Source organism: Peromyscus maniculatus, chromosome 15, assembly GCF_049852395.1.
Source record: "Peromyscus maniculatus bairdii isolate BWxNUB_F1_BW_parent chromosome 15, HU_Pman_BW_mat_3.1, whole genome shotgun sequence".
NCBI classification, from domain to species: Eukaryota; Metazoa; Chordata; class Mammalia; order Rodentia; family Cricetidae; genus Peromyscus; species Peromyscus maniculatus.
In genome coordinates this window covers 29,548,928-29,574,292 of record NC_134866.1, presented here as the reverse complement: position 1 = coordinate 29,574,292, position 25,365 = coordinate 29,548,928, and the positions used below count along the sequence as shown (strand labels likewise).

General features: G+C 40.6%; 2 protein-coding genes across 9 annotated transcripts in view; both read left to right on the top strand.

Moving 5' to 3' along the window:
• The window catches only part of LOC102914683 (UDP-glucuronosyltransferase 3A2-like), a 32,793-nt gene extending 24,143 nt beyond the window's left edge, over positions 1-8,650 (top strand). For 4 of the 6 annotated variants that reach the window (XM_076551775.1, XM_076551776.1, XM_076551774.1 and 1 more), the window contains 4 exons: positions 986-1,517; positions 4,467-4,698; positions 5,992-6,211; positions 7,718-8,650. In XM_076551775.1, the coding sequence (XP_076407890.1) occupies positions 986-1,517; positions 4,467-4,698; positions 5,992-6,211; positions 7,718-7,994 (1,261 nt within the window). In that variant the 3' untranslated portion in view covers positions 7,995-8,650. Of the gene's footprint in view, positions 1-985; positions 1,518-4,466; positions 4,699-5,991; positions 6,212-6,665; positions 6,733-7,717 lie in introns of all 6 variants that reach the window. The other 2 variants (XM_076551778.1, XM_076551777.1) reach the window with 1 other exon arrangement.
• A 138-nt stretch (positions 8,651-8,788) lies between these two features.
• The window catches only part of Capsl (calcyphosine like), a 34,342-nt gene continuing 17,765 nt past the window's right edge, over positions 8,789-25,365 (top strand). For all 3 annotated transcript variants that reach the window (XM_042261442.2, XM_076551779.1, XM_042261441.2), the window contains exon 1: positions 8,789-10,376. The gene's annotated coding sequence lies outside the window, so the exon portion shown is untranslated. The remainder of the gene's footprint in view (positions 10,377-25,365) is intronic.

Sequence of the window (25,365 nt, the reverse complement as noted above, 5' to 3'; positions counted from 1 at the left end):
CTCCTCTTTGCCATCAAAGCACACTGCCCAGCCAAGTGTTGACCCTTCCAAACATGTGGTAACCATGCCTGTGGTCCAAGCATTCCCTTATGCAGCCTTACTGCCAGAGAAAGCTCAGATCTCACTAGGAAACCTCTCTGGTTCTCCACAAGAAATGACATTAACATTGATGATTACAGAAGCTGTAATCATGCAAACTTACACAGATTGGCAGAAGAGCAAGATTCTCAACAACAACAACAACAATAACAAAATTATTATATAATGTGAATAAACAGCATTATACACCTGCCCATGGAGACTGAAACTCTGAGATCTACTATAATCATTGATGGCTTTTAAGACAGAAGAAAATAAGCTAACACTGATGATGAATGGGAATAGACCCTTAGAGGAAATGTGATGGAATAAAAAATAGTTTGGTAAGCAGAGTATATCTGTATCAGAATGACTAAAGCTGAAGATTTTGAACAATAGCTATAATTCACATGGAAAGGTGGTGCAGCATTATCATCTGGAATATCCTCCCCTGACTCTGATGAGCAGATATCATTAAGAAGAAAATAAATATCTCCCTGTAGTAAGGAGATGAATGGAAAATGAGTTCCTATGGGCCTATTTATTTTTAATTAAAAAATATTTTATTTTATGAAAAGCAATGTGTTTTACATATTAAGTAACACTATAATTTGTATAGCGTTAAACAGAAGGAAAAAATTCAAGCCACAGAGCCTCTTCTCATAAAATATATTAAAAATAAAAATAATTATGGTTTTGGTTTTATTTAGCCCAGCCTACTGTCCTCAAAGTCATGAGTCTATGACAAGTCTTGATCTCCTGATACTTCTGACTCCGTTTCCAGAGTGTTAGATTATAGGCTTGTATTAGTGCAGCTATGAAATACTTTCATTGAGCATAAAAGTCTTCCAAATAGTATGAAAAAGCTTCTCAAAATATTTGTTGTTATTGTTATTTTATTTTACAGGTCTAATCATCACACCAATATAAAGATGTTTGAATATTTTGCGGACTTATGCAGTCACTTATTAAGCAGAAATGATATCATGGACTCCTTAAGGAATAAGAAATTTGACCTGCTGTTTTTGGATGTAACAGATCCTTGTGTTTTCTTGATTGCTGAGAAACTTGGGAAACAATTTGTGGCCTTTCTTCCCTCTCTATTTAGCATTATAGACTATGGGCTACCAAACCCTTTGTCTTTTGTCCCAGGATTTGGTTCCATTTTAAATGACCAAATGGACTTCTGGGCCAGAGTGAAGAACTTCCTAATGTTCCTTGATTCATCCATGAAGAAAAGAGAAATATTTTCTCAATATGACAGCACCATCCAGCAGCATTTTGCAGAAGGCTTTCGGCCAGTTTTGTCTGACCTTCCACGGAAAGCAGAGTTGTGGTTTGTCAGCTCTGACTTTGCCTTGGATTTTCCTCATCCTGTGCTTCCCAACACGATCTATGTGGGAGGCTTAATGGACAAACCTGTTAGGCCAATACCTCAAGTGAGTAAAACCTTAGCTTTCAGTTTATCTTTCATTCAGAGGCCTGCAGGGCTTAGATGGTGTCTTAGTTAGGGTTTCTATTGCTGTAAAGAGACTCTATGACCACAGCAACACTGATAAAGGAAACATTCAATTTGGGTGGCTTCCACTTTCAGAAGCTTAGTCCATTGTTATCATGGTGGGAAACATGGTGCCATGTAGGAAGACATGATGCTGGAGAAGGAGCTCAGAGTTCTACATCTTGATCCACAGGCAACAGGAAGCAACTGTGACATCAGGCATAGCTGAGCATAGGAGACCTCAAAGCCTACCCCCATAGTGATATACTTCATTCAACAAGTCTATGCTCAGTCCTACAAGGCCATTCCTCCCAATGTTGCCACTCCCTTTTGGGGCTCTTTTATTTCAAACCACCACAGGAGGAAACTGTCTCTTCATAAAGATGTCCTGAAAGGAAGTACTCTAAGACAACAGAAGAACTCTGAGCCTCCATATTTTAGGTTGTGAAAGTACAGTGTCCGTGTACCCCATGCTAAGTTTGAAGACCTGGTTAGATATTACAAAATGTGAGTCTCTCTATATTCCTGGCTGTGGTGGAATAACTCCTTTAATTAGTATTGTATTTCTAATTGAATTTTGAAATATATATATAATAAATACAATGAATGTCAAAACACTTAGAATGTGTTAAGGAGGCCAGTTCTTCATACTGAAACAGATAATACTTTCAGAAGGCATGTACCTTGACAGAACTTAGCACTACTGACAAGAAGAATTGCTTCTGTTATTCTGTGTCCCCAGCCTGTTGAGCACTAGGTACTCCATCCAGCTACTGTAAGCCATCAAAGTTACCATATAGTTCGCATTTCTATGCAGGCTCAGAATCACTATCACTGAAAATTTACAAGTACAGTGAGCTAAGGATGTTAGATTGCTTGTTCCCTGTCACTGTGGTGTTCCCTCACCCATGATGGGAGTATAAACATTTGGTTTTATACATGGTGGCCAAGATGCTGAAATGATGAAGATGATGTTTCTTTGGTGTTCAGATCAAAGCAGAAAGGGTGTGGGTTTGTTCTGGCTCTGTTGGGTACCACAGTGCTTACCCTTCCTTACAGTTGGTGCAAAGAATAATTTGGGGAGTGATCAGTTATATATATATATATATATATATATATATATATATATATATATCACTGCTTTACATTGATCTTTAAAAAGATCTTTACATTAGTGTGATGGTCGGACCTGTAAAAAAAAACAACAAATATTTTGAGGAGACTTTTCATACTATTTGGAAGACTGTTATACATACATATATAACATATATAACTGGATCTCACTCTGTAGACCAGGCTGGCCTCGAACTCACAGAGATGCATCTGGCTAAGTGATTTTATGTGCCCGAGTATTTGCCCTGCATTTATGTCTTTGCACCACATTTGTGCTGGTGCCCAGAAGAGGCCAGAAGAGGATACTGGATCCACAGGAGCTAAAGTTAAAGAGAGTTGTGATTGCTATGTGGGAACTGAACTGTGGTCCTCTGGAAGAACAGCCAGTTTTCTTCGCCATTGAACCAACTCACCAGTTCTGAGTATTATTTCCAACAAGAGCAGAGTACAAATTCTTCTCTAATACACAAAACAAATTCCTTGCTTCATGCATTAGCTCCCCCAATACACACACACAAAACAACCCCAGTAACTTTCAAAATCTTGGATTAATGTAAATATCTCTTATCACACTAGGGTAAGATAGAAATCAATAATGTGTAAGTAAAAGTGAAAAATCAAGAGGATCATATAAGAATATTATATATCAAGGAAAAGGAGGCAAAACACAATGGAAGAATGGAGTGTGATAAAAACAAGACATAGGATATAATTTGTAGCTCTTATTCCATTAGTATAGACAAAGTATTTGAATTGGTAACCTTTCAATATAAGGCACAGATAATGAAGAAAGTACTAATGAGGCTGCTACTAGAAAAAAAGGGGCTTAAGAGAATCAGAGTGTAGATGATTGAAACAATGAATAGAAAGGCTTAGAATCAATAAAATCAAAAGAGCAGTATGCTGAAAACCATTAGTACTGAGAAAATAAATAAGAAAGAACAATAAAATAATTAAGTCCTAAAGTGAAAAAATACCTACTATTACTTAAAACAATAAAGATTATAAGGGATATACACAAAAGTGATATATCATTAAATTAGGTGATCTATATGAGGGAACATATTTCTATGCATGTCTATTAACATAACTGACTCAAGAAAAAATAGAAAATCTTAAACTTATGAGATTAAATTAGACTGAACAATAATAAAGTCTTCCATTAAGTAAGTCTGATATATCATAGATTAATTGGTAAATAAAGTGAAACACTTAAGAATTGATGCCAGTTCCTTTACAACTATTTGTGGTGGTTCCACGGGAAAAGAGACTTCTCAACTCATTCTATGAATCTATCATTACTCTGTAACCAAAGCTGGAACTCAACACCAGAGGAAAAGACATTCTGTAACACAGCAAGCGAAGAAATATTGTACACTTACAATATTTCTAGCATGAATATAAAATAATACAAATGATGCCAAAAATAGTTAGGGTGCACCTCAAGTTACTAAACCAAAAATTGTCCTTAGCAACTAGTGAACTCCAGAGCTTATATTTTAAGCAATAGGAATCTGTTATTCCAATAAAGTCTTGAATATGTATTTCCTTGGAAGAGCAAATCATAAGAGCCCAATGGTGAAGAGTTGACTGCTAATCAATGCAATAACTACCTCAGATACAGCTATACAGGGGTTATAAAAGGAGATTTATCATGTAGAACAGAATCAACCAAAGCCTGTGTTTATTCGATACCTTGTCTTGTTTCATATTATAGCTGCCTTGGCTTTTACAAACTACTTTTTGTTTTGCCATCTTTCCTTTATGTTTCTTCTAGGACTTAGAGGATTTTATCATTAAGTTTGGAGACTCAGGTTTTGTCCTTGTGGCACTGGGCTCCTTAGCAACCCAGTATCAGACCAAGGAACTTATTAAGGAGATGAACAGTGCCTTTGCTCGCCTCTCTCAAGGGGTACTGTGGGCATGTAAGGATGCTCTTTGGCCCCAAGATGTCAGAATGGCTCCTAATGTCAAAATCATGGATTGGCTTCCCCAGACTGACCTTCTGGGTAAGCACCTCCTAGACCTGTTACTTTATTTCTGTTAATGTGCTTTGGGACTTAGTAGATAACTGATGTCTGAGTGCTTGGACTTGCAGAAGAAAAGGCTGCTGATAGGTAAAGATATAACTCCAACAGGCAGGCAAAAGGAGCTAGATTTGCTGGAGGAATCGGGCTGTACTCTAGACGACCATAGTAGCAACTTCCTTGTCCATTTCAACTCAAACTGATCTCAAGACCCAAAATAGATATGTAGCCTTGACTCAACAGTTTTTAACACTGATCTGATCACTCCAACACAATCTTGACCTATATGAGCTAAAACTACTCCTTGGGGCAGTTGCCACCATTTGTTGTTGCTATTCTCACAATGATGTGAGACATCTTTGGTATTTTTAAACAAACACACACATGAATGTAAGCATGCAGAAACATCTTGGTTGTCAGAAAAGTACAGAAAACTCAGGTATTTCCAACATGAATATTGGAGGGTTGAGGTCGTAGGGAGGTATTTGAGTGCTAACCCAAGTAAGCTTACAGTATGATATGGAGACACTGATTTCTTGAGCAACAGAGAATTCCCTAAAGCCACATACTCTCAAATTATTTGTTTCTGTGTGACTTTTTGGAGACCCATAGTTTCTACACTCAATGGCTGAATCTGAATTATGTACCTTAGACTGTGACTCAAAAGAAACTGGAATATTTTTCATATAGATCTCTGTTCAGTAAAATCACAGGTTACACAATAGGAAAAAGACTTGATTTCCAGGAAATATGGGTAGATTTTAAGTGAGATATAGTTTGGGATGATCTCTTTATGATCATAAGAAATTTTTGGTAGCTTTCAATATGGACCAACAGTCAAGATCTGTAAATACAGGAGTTCCTGGTCTACCATCCCCTTCTGTAAGCTTCTCTTAAAACAGAGCAGATAACACACAGAGATAAGATTTATGAGAGATCAGATGTGAAAAAAAAGAGAAGGCTGAAGTGAGATAAGTGAAGAAGAAAGCATCAGTGGAGAAGATGAAGATGAATAGAAGGACAAGGAAACTTTCCTGGCTTGTCACTCTCCTTGTAGCTGTCCCTAGGCTCTAGGTCCTATGTTGTTTGAATAAAGTAAGGCATCTCTGTGCAAACAAAAGCCTGGATATCACATCCTGGAACATTGCAAATCTCAAAAGCAACATCAGTAAATCTATTCTTCCCAGCACATTGGTATTTCTTGGGTTTGGTGCTTTACTTGGTATCTGAAACTTGGATAGTGAAATATTGGACCATCTTTCTCTTTTGCAACAGCTCATCCTAGAATTCGTCTTTTTGTCACCCATGGGGGAACAAATAGCCTAATGGAGGCCATCCAGCATGGAGTACCCATGGTGGGGATTCCCTTCTTTTTAGACCAACCTAAAAACATGGTCCTAGTAGAAGCAAAGAAAATTGGTGTTTCTGTTCAGCTAGAGACACTCAAGGCAGAGACATTTGCACTTACACTGAAAGAAGTCATAGAAGACAAGAGGTATGTAGCTCTCTGGGGTTTTGGTCACTTAGTCTGAATGCCTAGCAGTAAGGGGTGTTTGTAGTTTGTTTATCAATGAAACGGAATTTTGTGGGATGTGTTATAATACATGTGTGATACTTGAAAGTCCTGCTTTTCCTTTGCTATTAATCCTAATTTTAGGTGAGGTGCTGAGAATATGTTTCTACCTGATTTGGTGTGATGATTTCTTATATACACACATATTATCTTTATGACCTCTTATATTTTGCATACCTATAATAGAATTTCAGTTGAAGCAGGAAAGATCATTGGCATGTTCTTAAGGTGGCTAATCTCCCTGACTTATCATATACCTATATAATTTCAATGGAATCAGAAGAGGACTGTCTTAGTTACTATTGTATTGCTGTGAAAAGGTACCATGACCAAGGCTACATGTAAGATAAAGCATTTAATTGGGCCTTGCTTACAGTTTCAGAGGGTTAGTCCATGATCATCATGGTGGTGACTGTGTCTGCAGCATGAAAATGGAGCAATAGGTGAGAGCTTACATCTTGATCTGCAAGCAGGAGGCAGAACGTTCAAGAGTGGGCCAGGTGTGGGCTTTTTGAAACCCCTCAGTGACAAACCTCCTCCAATAAAGTCACGGTTATGAGTCCTTCCTAAAACAGTTCCCTGACTGAGAAACGAACTTCCAAATACAAGTGGCTATGAGAGCCATTGTCACTGAAAGCTGGACAAAGAACTCTGCATGTCCTTCATGTGGCTGACCCTGCCTCGTCAGTGTCTTTGTGTTGATTTCACATCTCTCCAATGTTATCCTCTTAAGAGAACATGTACTTCACATTTTTTTTTCTGTCCTTGAGCTCACTCATCATACACTACTTTCTCTTTGATACTGAAATATTTGCAAAATCTCCACCACGTGTGTCATTTCTGTCCGTCCCACATGAGCACACACCAAGAGGAAGCAGTGGGTATCAGTTTCCACTCTGTTCCTAGGGCTCAGGACAGGCCTGTTGTAAAGGAACTTTTCACAAATCTAGCACAAATGAGATCGTAACAGAGACAGAAACAGATGACCCACACATCCCTTGCCCAACCAGCACAAAGATTTTACAACCAAACAGGACTAAATACTCAGGTTTCAATGTCCTCTTCATTTTATCAGATATACATCATGTCACACATGTTCAAATATATCTAATGTGAGCACACCTTCAGCACCATAGGTGCAATCCTTACAGACATAGTCATTTTTAAAACTTCCTATGCAGGATTAATTTTGATCCTTTTGTGTAAGGTTTTACATTTTAACTTTTTATTGAACTTTTAGTTGGGACTCAGGTACACAGTGTCAAGTATATGCCAACAGTTTTGTTCAAAGCTGACCTATGGATCTGTACTAGAAAAAGTGTGTGTGTGTGTGTGTGTGTGTGTGTGTGTGTGTGTGTGTGTGTGTGTGTATAGGTCTCAAGTACTGGCACAGCACATTGGTAACACATTCTCTCTGTTTGCCCATAGGTTCAAGTCTGCAGCCATGGCTGCCAGGGCCATCAGGCGCTCTCACCCCCTGACACCTTCCCAGCATCTGGTGGGCTGGATTGACCACATCCTACAAACAGGGGGAGGAGCACATCTCAAGCCCCATGGCTTTCAACAGCCATGGCATGTGCAGAACCTGCTGGATGTCCTATTGTTCCTGTTGGGGCTCACTCTGGGGACCTTGTGGCTGTTGAAGAAAATGCTGGGCTTGTTGCTCAGGTCCCAGGGTGTGGTCAGGAAGGAAAAGAAGTCCTAATGTTAGGGTTGACCTCGGGGAGGATGCTGGGAACTCTGGCACATTACATGCCTGCCCCTTCCCTAGCACAAGGAACTCCCAGGGTTCTCCTCTTTCCCTCTTCCTACTGGTGGACCTCCAGTTGTCCTCACTATTTTCTGCCTCTTTCCTAACACTCATACAGTACATTGACTGACTGGTGACTCCACTACCTGGATCCTCTTGCTCTAGTACAATCCTTCCTTTCCCAGCAAATTTCTTCTCTTCACTCCTTTCTGCCACTGGCAGTGTTATGACAGTTTCATCCTCTCAGTGACTTCCATTCTCTGACTCTAATTTCTCATATCATTTGAGATAAAAAACCCCAATTAGTTGACAAATTCTACTTACTCCTCTATTTTTTTTTAATCTTATAATCTCTCTTTAGAGTTCAGAATGCCTGTCCTGCTCCATTCTACTCTTCCTGTTAGGCAGGAACAGCCACTCCTAGAATGCAATATGAACTAATATTGCCTGACAATGATAAAATGTAAATGATGTAAATTTGTATATCTTGGTAGTTATCAAAATTAAAGTTCATATGCAATTGAAGGGTTGGGAGAAATTATTTTAGATATGATTCATATGATAGATTTATTTCCTTATGTCTGAGAAAATAAAATAAGGAAAGAAAAGGATCTGCACTCTGTCTACTTATTGTAGCAACAGTTATATGTAAAATAGAATAAACCAAGGATTTATAACGATACAGAATGAACTCCAACGCTGTTCAGTAAGAAGATACAAAGAGAAGTCATACATACAGGATGTCCTATTTTTTTCAAGATTGCAGGACAGGAGTGTCAGCAAACCATGTGTGGCCATTCTTCATAATATATTATTTATTCTTGAAACCAAGTATTCATGGGGAAATCCTATGAGGGATCATCTGCTGTGTGTGCATGAGGATTACATATCACAACTCACATTACACACAGCCACAAGATTTGTAGGTGTGCTAGTATTTTATTTACAAAACATATTAAAAATGAAAAATATTTGCTCCCTTAAAATAAAATCTATACGGAAATGAGTGCACTTCTCACCAGCATTTTCATAACTATGAAAACATGGAAAGAAAACTAATATAACAACAGTTGAGAAAGTTTTATTTTGGTCATTAGATTCTCACATTAAAGACAAATATAATTGCAAATGTCCTTGTAATTTACTCTTTGCATGAAGATGCCCAGACTACCCTGGGATAGAAGTGAGAAACATCCTGAATCCCTGCTGTGTCTACACTTTCTCTTAACTTGTTAAGTACCATGTTCTGCTGGAAGGACCCCCTGAAACAGCGTCTGACCCAGAAGGAGATAAAGAATGCAGTTTTTAAGCAGATGGCTGTTTACTTGCCCCTCATATCATTCCTTCAGAAATCACCTCAACTAATGATGATTTTTAAAGATAAGTCTTCTCATTTGATGTCTATGCCAAATCTTAGAATCATACTGTTTATTTTAATGATCTTAAAAATCAAGACCATCCTACGCTGCAAATACACAGGTAAAATACATAACAGAAAGTAGAATGGAGGTCTTTCTAGGAAGTTCTGGTCCTAGTTCTTTGTTTGATTCCAGGATGGAGGGAGCCTGCGGGTGGGAATATGGAGGGAGGCCGGATGCCATAGATACTCAGTGCAAGGAATGTGGCTTAGAGATATGCATCCACAGCAAACAACTAACTAGCCTGCTTTTGCTCTGGCAAAGGTATTGGCATGCAGAGGAAAGAATTAAAATAAAGAAGCCAACAAAACGACACAAAACAAAAACGTGGAAAGGTATCTTCTCAGTATGTGATAGTAAAAAAACAAAACAAAACAAAAAACAACAACAACAACAACAAAAAAGAGGGCATTAACTATAATTACCTCGGCTAGCTCCTAAAAGTTGTGCTTTCATGTTCAGCGCCTCTGTCTTGTAGAGTCAGAAGGGAGCAGGCCTGAAACAAGTCAGACAATTTACCAAACATTTCCTTTTTAAACGTGGGAGATCAGTTTTGACGCTGTGTTAGAACCCGAACAGTTGCCAACAGAACTTCCGCCTGTCATTTCTTCCAGAACAAACAGCTTGGGCTTTCACAGTCACTGGGATTTCCTAGGTAACGGGAGTGTAAACTTGAGAAAAGGCAGGACCAGCATAAGAGTGACAGCGAGCTCAGCCAGTCAGACCATGAGTCTGCTGCAGCATTTCCAGGCCATCCAATTAGCACTGAAAGCTTTGAAGGGCAGGGACACCTTAGGAAGACAGGTAAGAGGGAGGAGACACAGGGCCGGCTGTGGGAGGATACTAGAGTTCACAGGTGCAGAAGTCTGTGTCCATAGTTTCAGCTTGAAGCAACCTGTGGCTACAGATTAGATTTCAGGTAACTTAATGTTCTTATTTATTCTATTAACTCTGTCACTTCTGCTTCATTTTTAACTATGCGGATCTATTATCTAAAAAGTTAAACCTTGATGAGAAATCATGTCCTGAAGAAGCCATCTCTAGCCTGTCAGAGCGCAGAGCCCGAGGGGGTGGTCTCTTGGGAGAGATGTTTAGATAAAAATCAATTTTGTTAAGCAAAGGCGAAGGAGCTAACACTTTCTGAGTGGCGTCTGCGTGCTGGGTTCTTGGATGGGAAGTGTTTTGATGATTTGTTGTAACTATCCTGATGGCCCCTGATAAAACTGAGCTTCGGAGAATTCTGTTTCCCGGTCACAAAGCAATCAATAGATATAATTCATTCCTATTTCTTTTGTGAGGTAAGTTTGTATGGATTATGACATGCCCTGTGGACTGATGGCTGATTCAGAATTAAAATTGGGATTTTTAATTTAATTTTTGTTGGAGAATTTTATACACAGAGTATTATGTTACCAAACCTCCCTCCCTTCTCATCCCTCCTCCTTTGATCTGCTCGCTCCTTCTCAAATCATGACCTCTTCTTTAATATCATTGTTGCATGTAAACATCTCTCTCTCTCTCTCTCTCTCTCTCTCTCTCTCTCTCTCTCTCTCTCACACACACACACACACACACACACACACACACACACACAGTCACTCACTAAATAAATCCATTAAGTGATGCCAGTGAGTACTTGTGCTTAGGGGTGACCACTTTGAATGGATAACCTACCAGGAGACTTTTCTCTGGGGCGGGGGGAGGATTTCCCCCTTTTCATCAGCTGTTGATTGACTGTAGCTGCTTTTCTTTTTCTTTTTCTTTTCTTTTTTTTTTTTTTTTTTTTTTTTTGCTTTTTGAGACAGGGTTTCTCTGTGTAGTTTGCTCAGCCATTAAAGGCTAGGCTCACAACCAAAAATGTAGCTGCTTTTCTTATGATGTCTTTTATTTAAATATATTTTGAAGATTATAGCGGGATTGTATCATTCCCATTTTCCTTTCTCTCCTCTAATTCCTGCCCCCAAGCACCCCTTTGTTCTCTCTAAAATTGGTGATGTGTTTTTAAGGAAACAACATATGCCTGTTTTGTATATGAACACTAGCAGTATTTTGGTGGCTCTGAGTATACTATCTTATGTGCAGTATTATGCAGAAGAGACTGCATGATTGCAATACTTTGGAATGTATAACAGAATTTTAAGCATTTAATGAAGCTTTGAAGGGATTAAAAGTAGAGGTACACTTTATGGCTCTGATCTAGACCTGCAACTGAGATATCTTTCTCCTTAAGTTCTAGTAAGGCAGAAGCAGTTGAGTAATGGTTTCTGTGGTGTCAGTGGACAAGGCAGTGGGCACATTTGTGACAGGAAGGTCTTTGACATTTGCTCACAGCATAAATAGTAGTACCAGAAGGTGTCAATTGCTTCATCCCCGTAGAGATCACACCAATCCCTTTAAAGACACATGAAGTCAATGATGAAGAGAAAGAATTTGTAGTTGATTATTGTGTTGAGCTTTGTCATTCTGACTGGGGTTGTTTTGATTTGTATTTCCCTAGTTGCTAGGGATGATGAACTTTTTTAAAGGTATTTTCTAGCCATACTTTTTTTATTCTTTGGAGATCTTGCCATTCAGATCCCAGGCCTTGTTTTTTTTTTTCCCCTTTATTAAGAAAATTTCTACTCACTCCACAGATCCCCCTCCTCCATCCTCCCACCCCCCCAGCCCAAGCCACCCTGCATCCTCACATCCCCCATATCAAGGTCTCCCATGGGGAGTCAGCAGAGCCCAGCACACTGAGCTTAGGCAGGTCCAAGCCCCTTCTCACTGCACCAAGGCTGTGCAAGGTGTCACACTACAGGCATCGGGTTCCAGAAGCCTGTCCATAGACCAGGGACAGATCCCAATCCCCCTGCTAAGCCTAGTTTTTGAATGGGTCATGTTTTTTGTTTTATTTGGCTCTTTGCTTTTTTTAAGTTATTTTTTTAATATATATTCTTCACATTAATCAATTGTCAGATGAATAGCCAGCAAATATTCTTTCCCATTTTGTAGTCTTCCTGTTTACCTGGTTGTTTCTTTAGCTATGTAGGGGATTTTTAGTTTTATGAAATCCCACTTATCAGTTGTTGGGCTTATTTTTGATCAAATGGAATCCTACTCAGGAAGTCTTTTCCTACATCCTGTAGGGTACTGCCATGTTTTTTCTAACACTTTCAGTGTTTCAGGTTTCATGCTTAGGTCTTTGATCCTTTTGGAGTGTTTTTATGCTAGATGATAGGTATGGCTCTAACTTCATTCTTCTGCATGTGGACATTCAATTTTCCCAGCACTATTTGTTGGAAGATACACCCTTCCCTCCAAATTTAAGTTTTTAGTATCTTTGTCAAATATTAATGACTGTAGTTACATGTACTTGTGTTCAGTTTAGTTCTTTGCTTTTGTCCAGTTGGTTTATGTCTTAGATTGTGATGAAACACCACACCCAAAAACAAGTTGGGGAGAAAAGGGTTTCTTTGGCTTGCACTTCCACATCATAGTTTGGACAGGAACTCAACAAGGGCAGGGACCTGGATGCATGGGCTGATGTAAAGACCTCTGTAGGTGATACAATTTCTTGGGCAGGCGGTCATGGGCTGAATAAAAAAGCTAGCTACGCATAAACCTGAGTGACTCAGGCAGCAAGCAGCATCTGATACCAAGGTTGTTGTTCTTCCTTGTGAATGAGGTCCCTGGTTAGAGCTATGTGGAATACCAAGGAGACAGGCCTTTGAGTTTCTGTTTGATACCTGGCCCTGGCTTCCATCAATGGTGGCCTGCAGTCTGTAAGCTGCAACAAGTCCTTTTCATTCATCAGCAGCCCTTGGTCTGTGTATTTTCACAGATGAAGATGAGTCGTTGTTGAGAGCCCGCTCCGTGCAAAGAGTTTTGCCTGGAAAGGAGGATCTGCAGAGTTGGCCTGTGTCTACATAGGATGTGCAGGACTGGCCTCGCCCAGAGACTCTGTGCTGATGGCAAGGTGCATGAAAGGAGTAGGGGTGTTGATGAAAGTTTGATCATTTCTTTCATCCCTGTAATCTGTTGCTGTCTTTTTTTTTAAATAAAGCTTCTCCATATTTAATTTTCTCATAAAAATTTGTTCTTGATTCTGATCTGACAAACATTTGTGCCCATGTGTCTACATACAAATTAGAGGATTCAGAGAGGCAGTTTTCTGTGTTGTAGAGACAAGCTGGTACTTGACAGAAGGGAGCACGACAGGATGCTTGCTGACCGTGGGAAAGTCCACGGGTTGTGTTCTCCGGGTCCTCCCACGAAATTGACTCTATTCCAGATAGCCTTGGGAACAGATTCTCCCATGTGTCTCAGGCACCCAACATCTTGTTTTCTTTCTAGTATGAGAATAGTTGTTCCTCATCTTTTGTATTTTGCACAGTCTAAAGACAAAATGGAACGAAACTTTTCTAAGTATTGTAATTTAGAAGGTGTGCTCTGAGAGCATGAAGGTTTTCTGTCGGGGAGGAGATGACAATGTCCCACTACCTTGGGAAATGTCTCCTCTGCAGCAACAACTTGAGCTGTCAGGAGGGAAGCCACACCCCTGCAGGAGGCTATAGTGTTACCTGATTTGCTAGGCATGCTTTGTTCAATTCTTTTGTCCTAGATTTTGTTCTGTGGCGACTACAAAGGCTTTTTGTTGACAAAAGAATATTTTCTAAAATGTGACTAATTTATACATGACTGTAGTTAAAATCTTGATTTCCTCTTAAACCCTTGTACATTTATTTTCTTATTTTGCAAAACGAGGATTAAACCATGGGATTAAAAATGAGTTTCCTCTAATGTAAATGTAAATTGAAAACTCTTTAAGAGTTATTATCAGGATCTACTTTATACCAAGTTAGAGAGAGAGCGCGAGAGAGCGAGAGCGAGAGCGAGAGCGAGAGAGAGAGAGAGAGAGAGAGAGAGAGAGAGAGAGAGAGAGGAAGCACGATCCTAATTAGTCTTAACAACAACAACAATAACAACAACAAAAACCCTGGAGTCAGATATTAGTTAGTGTGTAAGCCGAAAGATCAGAGAAGCAAAGGAGCAGTCACTAGAGAGTTCTTACCTCTGTGAAATCTCATGCTGAATGAGAAGAGAGCCTGTCTCTAAAAATGCTCAGACTGAATGGACCCCGAGATCCTGTCTCCATCCACTTTATATTCTTGTCTCTACCTCCCTAGTGCTGGGATTAAAGGTGTGAGCCTCCTATGTGCTGAGATCAAGGGTATGAGATCCTAAGCACTGAGATCAAAGGTGTGATCCACCACTGCCTGGCTCTGTTTCTGTTTTAGACTGGTTCAATCTCGTATAGCCTAAGGTGCCCTTGAACTGTTGATCTTCCTGCTTCCTACTCCCAAGTGCTGGGATTAAAAGTGTGTGCCACCACTGCCTGGCCTCTATGGTTAATAAGGGGCCAGCTCTGCCTTCTGATCTCTAGGTAAGCTTTATTTGTCAGAACACAAACAAAAATCATACAACAGAGAAATCTTTTCTTCTTCTTACATTAGTTTATTTTATTCAGGGGACATGTCAAGTGTCATGGCATGCTTGTGGAAGACAGAGGGATAGTTGCTAGAATTGTTTTTTTCCTTCCAATATGTGGCTTCTAGATTAAACTCAGGTTGCCAGACTTGGGGGTGAGCCACCTAACTGATCTCACATAAAAACAAAACAAACAAATCAAAAGAACAACTCTTCATGAATTATTTCTAAACATAGTTCACTCTACAGCACGTGACCTTGACATAGTGTATGTACTAAATAATATTTCCTATTGCTCTTATTTTTATCATTTGCAATTTCCCCCATAAATCCAGTAATAAACATTTTAGTCTTTGTGCTATAAATTCTTTGCTGCAACTCTTCATCTTTATGGTTGCAGCATGACGGTAGACACAGACCTTTAATAAACACATGTGCCCACTGCTTTTAAATAAATCTTTATTTAGGGGAGAAAGTAGAGGGCCAGATTTGGTGTATGGGCTATGTTTTGATATCCTTGGATGAATAACATTTTTGGTTAGGTTTTTGTGAACACAGGGTATCTTATTATAGATGTGAGGTAGCTCAGAGATTCACCATGACCATAAATAAATTTAACAAATATGAGGCTTTATCAAATACTGGCCAGGGCTATGGATATTGGCCAGGACCATACCCTGAGACTCAAGACACTCACAGTATGGCTCTTATATATTGTTAGTACAGGGTTTATAAAGGAAAGAAACACAAAGTTACAACATTAGAGCATTTTGCCGGTCAAATTAGCTCACATCCTGTGGTGCCTAATTTTTATTACAAACTTCCCGCAGATGCTCACGTTATCTCGAGCAAGCAAGCAGTTTTTACCAAAGCAAGAGCAGTGGTTATTTCCCAGGACCCATTGTCTTACAAGAACAGAAGAGGCAGTAAAATTTATAACAATCAGCATTTTCTTAAGATTATTAGCTCAGCTATTCCCGGGAGGTCATCTCTATTAGTAAGTTCTCTGACGGAGTACATTTCACAAGCTAGCAGCTGAGAAGCTAAAGCAGTTTTCTTATGGACTCTTTAAGTACAATAGTGTTCAAATTTTGCACATGTTATTCAGTCTCACAAGCTCAACTCTGGGACGTGGAACAGTAGAAAGTGTAAAGTCATGGCTAAATTCTGAATTTAGTCTTCTAAGGGTGGATGATGTGGGTGCTCAATGTGCCGGTAGAAACCTTAGATTATAGAACAGTGACTCTTCACCATCCTACTTGTAAGACCCTTTAATACAACAGTTCCTCATCTTGTGGTGACCACCCACCATAAAATTATTTCCTTGCTACTTCATAACTGTAATTTTGCTACTGTTATGAACTGTATGTGAATATCTGATCTGCAAGGCCTGTGGAGGTGTGTCCCACATGCTGAGAACCACTGCTGTAGACAGTGTTGAGGGACGAGCCGCTCTAGAGCACCACATTCTAGCTTTCTGAAATCACTGCTTCCTCTGCCTGCTGTGACAGAAACTTAGCTTGCCAGTTCCATCTCAAGGCTCCTTTTTATGAACAGGACCTTGGGGTGGGGACAAAATACTCAGCCAAAAATCAGGATCTCCAGTCTCTTTTGCAGGAGTGATCATAAGATTCCTATAGTAGAAGCTGAGTGAACTTTCAGGACAGCATTTACAAGGGGGTTGGCTTACATGGCCAACCTGTGTCTCTTGACCTTTCCTGCTGCTTGGAGTGCTGATGTATTGGTTGGTGTTGCTTTTGTTATTATGGACTTTTGGAAAACTTTGAATATTAAAAGTTAGTCTTGGAAGGTGGATAGACACTGGCGTCTTGGAACTAAGGTGACTGTTTGGACTGCCTCCAGACTTTTATACATTGAAGGAGATCAAAGTCTTATTCTCTGCTATGAGTAATGGTTCTGCCAACAATCCATACCAGATACGCCAGCCTCCATCCATGTTACACTATGACATTAGATTTCTATCTGCTAATCCATCTCTGTTTTCTTTCAATTAAGGATACAAAAAACTTATTGGGTGTATGATCCTCCATATATTAAATCTTATATAGACAAATAATTCCCAGAGCAACACCCTAAATAATTACACAAGTGACTTAATGATTTAGGTGAATAATGGTTACAAAGACACAAATGTCAATAGCGCTTGTGACACTTCTGCATCTGAACGAGGTGAGGACTAGCTATGTCCTTGAAGTGGAATCAAAACCACTGCCTGAGACCAAGTCTTCTCGGCTCTGGAAAAATGTTACTCCCTTGTTCACATTAACCTAGTATTGAAACCAGGGAGTTTGGAAACATATATTTTATTTTTCTTTCTTCTGGGCTTTGTTAATCCATTTACTGTCTTATGTATAAAGTTCTCTATGCTCACCTCGGGTAGCAGTTCCATATCTTCTTGCTTTGTTTCTTTAAGAGTTTTCATCTAGGCTGATTAGATTCAGAATAGACTGCAAGTTATGTTCTGATCAAAACACCAGAGACACAATCCAGTCCAGGAGGAGAGTCAGATGGAGGAGGTACAGCAATGAGAGTGCTCCCCTCATACCTCCTGAACACTGCCTGGCAGTCCCTAAGGAGCTCAGTGTGACAAGATCTCAAGGTAACCTCCGTGTTTGGCTAAGTCTGAATTTTCACTGCATGTGTAAGTCACAGGAGCCCTTGAGTGGCACACTGAGCAGATTTCTCTCTATATCTCGTCAGAAATTCCAAAGAGGCTGACATCTAACAAGTAAATTTATTGAGAGAAGTTTATAATGGACCCTCCCCATCCTCCACTGCCACCTAATTCTTACAGATAGAAGTTTATCCTCATAGTCTGTATAGTTGCTTCACTCAGATCAAGGTCAATATCTAGAATCAATTCAAATAAGGTTACTGCAGGAATAAGTATTTGAAAGTTATGTCAAAGAAAAATCTTTTAGGTGCAAATATCAGAAGATCAGACCATCAATGGGATAAACAAACAACACAAATCACATGGCAGTTGTGTTGAGGCAGGCAGTTGTTAACATCTGTTAGAAGCTCTATTATGTTCGTCTTCTAAGATGTTTGAGCTTTATAGCAATGAGTCCCTTGTCCCTTCCCTCATGAATATGTAGAGGCTGCCATAGTCAGACATCATTTTCTAACTCAAGACAGAGGTAAGGCAAACAGATAGAAGATATATTCTAGAGTCTTCCACATTCTTATTTGGGTCTCAATGGCTAGAAATTGTTATAAAGGCCACCAATTGGAAGTACAATATATGAGAGAAAAGGATTGGCATGACTTTGAATCAGTTCCCAGTTTCTCCAAAACCAGCTGTAGTTCAAACTGAAGAGTTAAAACCTTCCCTGAGAATGTAAAGGTCAAACACTGGACACTTCATGCATTGCTATGGTCTAGCACAGAATAAATATTTAATAAGCATATTAAATGCATGATGAGACAAAGTAGGTGCCATGACACAACATTTAAGGAGATATTCATTATCAGAGTTGGACAAATAAATGTAGGATCAACATTCTGTGGTCTCGAAATTGAATGTTTTACACTTTGTACTCCAGGCTTTATGGGCTCCTTAAACATTGTTCCCTGTCCTTGAATTAGGAGTCCTAAGACTAGTTGAATGAATAAAAAAAAATCAATAAAATGAAGTATTTTATAATGATGATTGTGCTGGCTAATTTTGTGTCAAGCTAACACAAGTTAGAGTCCTTTTAGACAAAGAACTTCAGTTGAGAAAATGCACTCACTTGATTGGCCTGTGGGAAAGCCTTTGGTGCACTTTCTTGATTGATAGTTGATGTAGGAGGGACCAGATTATTGTGGGTAGTACCTTGGGCTGGTGTTCCTAGGTGCTATAATGAAGTAGGTTGAGCAAGCCATGAGGAGCAAGCCAGTAAACAGCACACATCCTTGGCCTCTGTATCAGCACCTGCCTCCAGGTTCCTGCCTTATGTGAGTTCTTGCCCTGAATTCTCTCAGTGATGGACTGTAAGATGAAAAAAAAACCAAAAAAACAAAAACAAAACAAAACAAAAAAACAAACAAACAAACAAAAAAACAAAAACCTTTCTTCCTATTGCATTGACCATGGTATTTTCTCACAGCAGTACAATCCTAACTAAAACAATGATACTTAGGAAATATGTCCCATCATAAACATCATGGGGATTAGTACTTAATTTCATTGTAGCATTAATAGAAAAAATGAAGAACAGACTTCTGAAGAACATTGAGCTCATAGCACAGCACTGATGGGAAAGAGGTGTTTTTACCAGTAACTAAACTGCAGTCTCTTGGTGGTGGACTTCATCCCCTACAACTCTAGGGAATAGATTTCTTTTCTTTATAAATTATTTTTGTTAAAGGGAGGAGGGGGGTAAGGAAATGGGGAAGAGAGACCAGTAGCATATATTGCACTCTGTAGAGTAGGATTTAGATCAAGCATTGAGCCTAGTCAGCCATAAGAAGAGCTGCCTTTAAACTGTTGTCTCTGATGTCAGCTTGAGCCATTTAGGTGCAATGCTAAACCACAGACCCCATCAGAATGACTGAACTTTGCTTCTGGAATCAGAAAGCTAAACAATTTTTTACTGACAATGGTTGTGAAGGCAACCTAAAGTATGGCTATGCTCCTCCAGATGAAGTCTGAGGTAACAGAGGCAGGAGGGGAACTGGAGGGAAGGCAAGCATGCTTTCCTCCTCAGAATTGCTTCAAGCTCTTCCACTTTAATCCGCAGCCCCATGCTCTGTAGATTGCTTTTCCTCTCTATTCTTTTCATACTGAACAATGTTTTAAAACTACAGGAACACTGTGTCTTTTTTTTTTTTTTTTTTGAAAAAGTTTAATTCGATGGTGTGGACACTTAACAATTACAGAAATGTCTAAATTGGCACTTAAGGTAAAAAAACAAAAAAACAAAACTATTGCTCGGTATAGCAGGTGGGGATAGGCTTGACAACATTAAAGGTGGGAACAACCTTTGGAGAAACCAGTACAGCTTTGCTAGCACTTGCTGTTCTTAGGGGCTGGGCTCATGCGACTGCCACCCAGTGGGATAGTTTTCTTGCAGTACAAGCTTCCCTGTGACTCAGCATAACAAGCACTAGGGGGTAAAGGAAGACTGGCAGAAACCAAATAAGACCTAATCAGTCACTGTGGTGCACATCCCTGCCAGCCAGGAAAGGAGGCATCTCCTACCTTGGTGCATATTTGCTACACATCCTTTGCCCTTCCTTCCATTGTATAATTCTGTCCTCTCCCCTCTGCATCTTCCCAGACTGACTCCTTTCTTGTGGCTTTATTTGAGCAAGCCAAAGTTGTTCCAGTTCCCTTGACTGGGTTTCACAGGGAAACCAAGGGCAGGGTTTCATTTTTGAGGATGCAGTAAGACATTTCTTTGGACTTAATAATAACCTGGAGCTGGGAAATGGTAGCACATGCCTTTAATCTCAGCACTCGGGAGGCATAGGCAAGCGGATCTCTGTGAATTCAAGGCCAGTCTGGGCTAGACAGTGAGTTCCAGGACAGGTTCCAAAACTACACAGAGAAACCCTGTCTCGAAAAACCACAAAAGAAAAAAATAATAATAACCTGGATATGCAAAGAAATGATGTTTTAGGATGTGTGGGTCAATGTACTAGAGATGTCTGATGATTGGGATTACTTTTGTGTTTACAGGCTGACTATGTAGTGGGGAAAAGAGGGAGGGAGAGAGGAAGAGAGGACTAGAGAGAGGGAGAGAGGGTACAAGGGAGCGAGGGAAGGAAGAAGGGTAGAGTAATTCAATTTTCTGCCACAAGGTAGCACTAAACACAACCAATGAAGTGCAGAAGCCGAAGTGTAGGTCTGGGCCTGCGTGAATCTCTTTTCCTAAGGGCCAGCCTAAACAGAATCTTTAAGAAATGCTCTCAGAAGCAAATCTCTGTGCATTTCCACATCCCATCTGACACGAATGTTGGAAATCCGGGCTGAGAACTCCGACAGTGGCAGTCAGCTGTACAAGAGAGCAGTGGAAGGAGACAGCCTGCACAGGACCAGTGCCATGGATCTCCTTTGAGAGGGGGACTGCTCCACTCATCCGCTGCCCCAAATCTCCAAGTCCCCGCCTTCTGCTGCTCTGGGAATGTCCCTTCACCTGCCATTGTGGGTGTGGGTGGGTGAGGGTGAAGAAAGGCAGAGGCAGCCAACAGCTCTGGATATAGCCCTAGTCCTCCTCTCCCCTCAAACCTCAAGTTCAGTCACTTGGCATTTTAGATGGATCTGTCGCTGTCCACAGGGTCCAGGCATCACATTGGACACAACAGGCTCATCCTGGCCGCATGTCCCATCTTCTGTGACTTCTCCACGCTGTACCCTCAGTGTTCTCTTATATCACTTTTCTTCTCTTTTTATACCCACCATCCTCGGCCTTCATCCCACACCCGTGTTCGAAGCACTTTGTAATGTCACTTAGCTGTCCTTCTGGTTTTATCCTTCTTCGTATTTCCCCTTCTAACACCCCCTTCCAATCTCCACCAGTCTTCCATGGTTCAGGAGTTAAGGCTTTAATGCAGCACTTCCAGAAGACTCAAGTTCAAATCTCAACATCATGTCAGGCAGCTCACACCTGCCTGTAACCAGCTTCAGGGCATCTATCTCTCTCTTCTGTCATCCTTGTGTACCCTCACATATGTGACATACATGTACATAGACACACTCACGCAAATGTAATACAAGTAAAAACATAAACATAAAAATGGTGTGTTTCTCTACTTTGGCTATTTACTTTTTTGCTTTGGCCAAAGCATATGGTATATCAACCATCTAAAATATATAGTCCTTACTTGCTGCACATTCACAGTCCTAATATATATATATATATATATATATATATATATATATATATATATATATGTATATATATATGTGTGTGTGTGTGTGTATGTATGTATGAATGTATGTATGTATGTATATGTATATGTATATATAATGTCTTCTATTATGAGTAAAATGTAGGTATCATTTCCTCTCTGGTGTCTCAGAAAGTCCCCATGCTGAAGCTGTGATACCTGTGCTCTTCCTGTTGGGGTGAACTGTAGCTCAGTAGCAGGACTAGAGGGAGATTCCGGGCTTTGAAGGCTGTCTGTGGCCCCTGTACCCCCAAACCTAGCAAACTGGGCAGAGGTTTGTTGAAGGAATGGACTGAACTGTGCCTCTGACAAGGGAACTGTACATATGAAGAGCCAACACCTGGTGGCGCTGTGGTCACAGCATTGGGAAGGAGTGCCTTCTTCTAAACAGAGTTAAACCTGACAGTTTATACTGTTGTGACCCAAGAGTCAGACACACTTTAACCGGGGTTGTGATGTCAGTGAAATCATGACATTATATTTGGAGTCGGCAGCGGGATGTGTTATTCAAACCTCAGAGCTCTGAGTACGTCTCGCCCTTCTTTATTGGAAATACTATTCTCCCCTGCCTTCCTCCCAAACCCCACATCTTTCAAACTTAATTTTTCCTGTTCTGCTTTAATAAGAGGCTTCAGAATTCAGTTTAAGATTCTATGCCATTCAAGATCTTGATTCTCCAAGTTACCCCCCGCGCGCGCACACACACACACACACTCCTAGCTTTGAAGAGGTCATAGTTAATATTGGCTGTTTATTGATGGATCAAGTGACTAAATGATGAAAAATGACGGTTAACGTGAGCATTTCCTGTATCATGCTTAACTGTAATCCTCCCACCCCGAATTTATCAAGTCATAGCTGCAAGTGTTACAGCTCTGGAGGGAAAGGTATCCTGACTTGTTAGGAAGTCAGGCTATCCCTACAGCTGTGAAGGGAGGTATCCTGGAGACCTGCAGCTGTGAGGAGATAGGTATCCTGACTTGTTGGAAACTCAGGCTATCCCTACAGCTGTGAAGGGAGGTATCCTGGAGACCTCCAGCTGTGAGGAGAAAGGTATCCTGACTTGTTGGGAAATCAGGCTATACTTGAAACTGGGGTATGGTGGGGGGTGGTCTCCCTGCAGCATGTAGAAATCCTACTTCTCTCTGACAGCACCTTACAGCTGAGCTCTGCTCTGCCCTTCCCTCCAAGGTGGCTTCCCAGTAGAGATATCTTTCTTCTGCTGCTCTGCTCCCCTACAGGAATTTCCCAGCAGAGGCATCCCTTGCTTTTCAGCTCTGGCCCAAGGTGTTACTTCTTCTGCTTCAATCAGCTAAAGGGGAAACCGCGGCAGAAGTATAACAATCTGCTGGGCAGCTCCTGGGAAAAGTTACTTCTGCTCTGGCTCCCTCCCCCTTAAGGGAGCTTCCCAGCAGAAGTATCCATTTCTTCTTCTGCTCTCCTCTGCTCCCAAGGGAGATTCCTCACTGCTCCTCACTGCTCCTCACTGAGGGAAGATCTTTCTTTTAAGAAAGAGATTTATTAAGGAAGGAGGAATCCAGGAGAGTGGCTGCCTCTGTGGGGGTAGAAAATGACAGCTGACAACTGGCCAGGCAGAGGGGCTTATATAGGGCTTCTGAGGGGTGGAATTTTTTTCCCAGGGAGAAGATTTTCTGCACAGGGATTGGTTGGTTTTCCTGATCAGGGATTGGTTGGTTTAGTAGGTCAGAGGCAGAGCTGGCTCTGGTTTCAGGGCTAAAGTGTGTTTCTTTCACTGGCCCTTTTTAGCTTTGGGCTCTACTTTTAGGGCCAAGGCATATTTCTTTCACCGGATCTGGTTCCAGGGCCAAAGTGTGTTTATTTGGCTCTGGTTTCAGGGCTAAAGTGTTTCTTTCACTGGGTTGGGTTTCAGGGCCAGAGTGGGTTTCTTCGGCCGGTCCTTTCACCCTACAATATCCAGAAATATCAGCCTACATCACCCCTAGTAGAATCGGGTTCAGAAGGCAGAAGTGGTTGCAGTCTAGATTCCCAGTGTCTGGTCAAAGTCTATTTTGATTTTGCATAAGGAAGTGCCAGCAAATTACACTTTGACCTCCTTACATATTGTTACATATTGTTACCATAGTAGAGGAGAAAGAATCTGCTGGGACTCAAAAGCCCAGTGTCTGTTGTTTGTCGGAACTTACGGGAAAGTCATTTTACCAGTCCATTCTTAGTTTCCTGCTGTGGTTTTAATGTATGCTCCGGAATTCATGTGTTAGACACTCAATCCCAAAGTTTATAAGTCAATGACACTTTCCAGTGGGAGGTTTGTGATATAATCAAAGTTAAAAGAAGTCCACAGGGTGGGGCCTCCAGGATGGCTACAGTGTGGCTTCACAAAAAGAGAGGAGGGCCTCGGGCTGACATGCTTATTCTGCTATGGCATGTAATGCCCCCTCTGATGGTTACAGTATGGCTTTATCAAAAGGGAAGATGGCTTGGGGCTGATGTGCTTGTTCTGCTATGGCATGGGATGCTCTCATGACACAGTATGAAGCCCCACACCAGGTGCTGAGCAGATCCTCATACCATGTGTTCTCGTCTCTCCTGTCTACTGTCTCATCTACATCTCTATTATCATAGGTAGTAGATAATGGAGCCTTTGAGCTCAAACTCATATTCACCAGGGATGGGTTTGGAGAGGTAAGACCAAGGCCCAGGTTTGTAGGCTTTTTTGTCTTGTGCTCTTCCCACTGAAATAAGAGATCTGAGAACCCAGGTCTCAACTGCTCAGGTCACCTTCTCTTATTCCTGAATATTTCTTACAGAAAAGAAGATCTAGGAGAACAATATAGGGGTGTGTGTGTGTGTGTGTGTGTGTGATAAAAGGGAGGGAGGGAGAGAGAGAGAGAGAGAGAGAGAGAGAGAGAGAGAGAGAGAGAGAGAGAGAGAGAGAGAGAGAACTGTTTTTTTCTTTCCTATAAACCTTGCTCAGTATTGAGGGGCATTAACCTATTAAAGAGAATGTATGAGTTACTGGTAAGCATTACTAACACTCATATTGAGAATCACAGTGAAGACAAAAGTAACAGAACTCAGCATTTAAACTCAAGAGTAGAACATTAAATGTAGGATCAAAGGGATATAGGGCATTATAAATATTACACACACACACACACACACACACACACACACACACACACACACACACACGGAAGCTGACTGGCCAATAGCTGGACAGAATTTGTTTAGGTGGGAGAACCAGACTAAGGACACTGGGAAGAAAGGCAGAGTCAGAGTAATACATATATATATATATATATATATATATATATATATATATATATATATATATATACATGTATTAATGTAAGCGGAGTTTTTGTCAGGACTGCAGCCTCCAAAATAAATGCACAGAGACTTAATATTAAGTATAAATACTAAGCCAATAGCTCAGGCTTATTACTAGTTAACTCTTACAACTTAAATTAACCCATTTATCTTAATCTACATCCTGTCACATGGCATTACTTCTCCATCTTTCATCTCCGTTTCCTCTCTCTGTCTGTCTGGCAACTCCT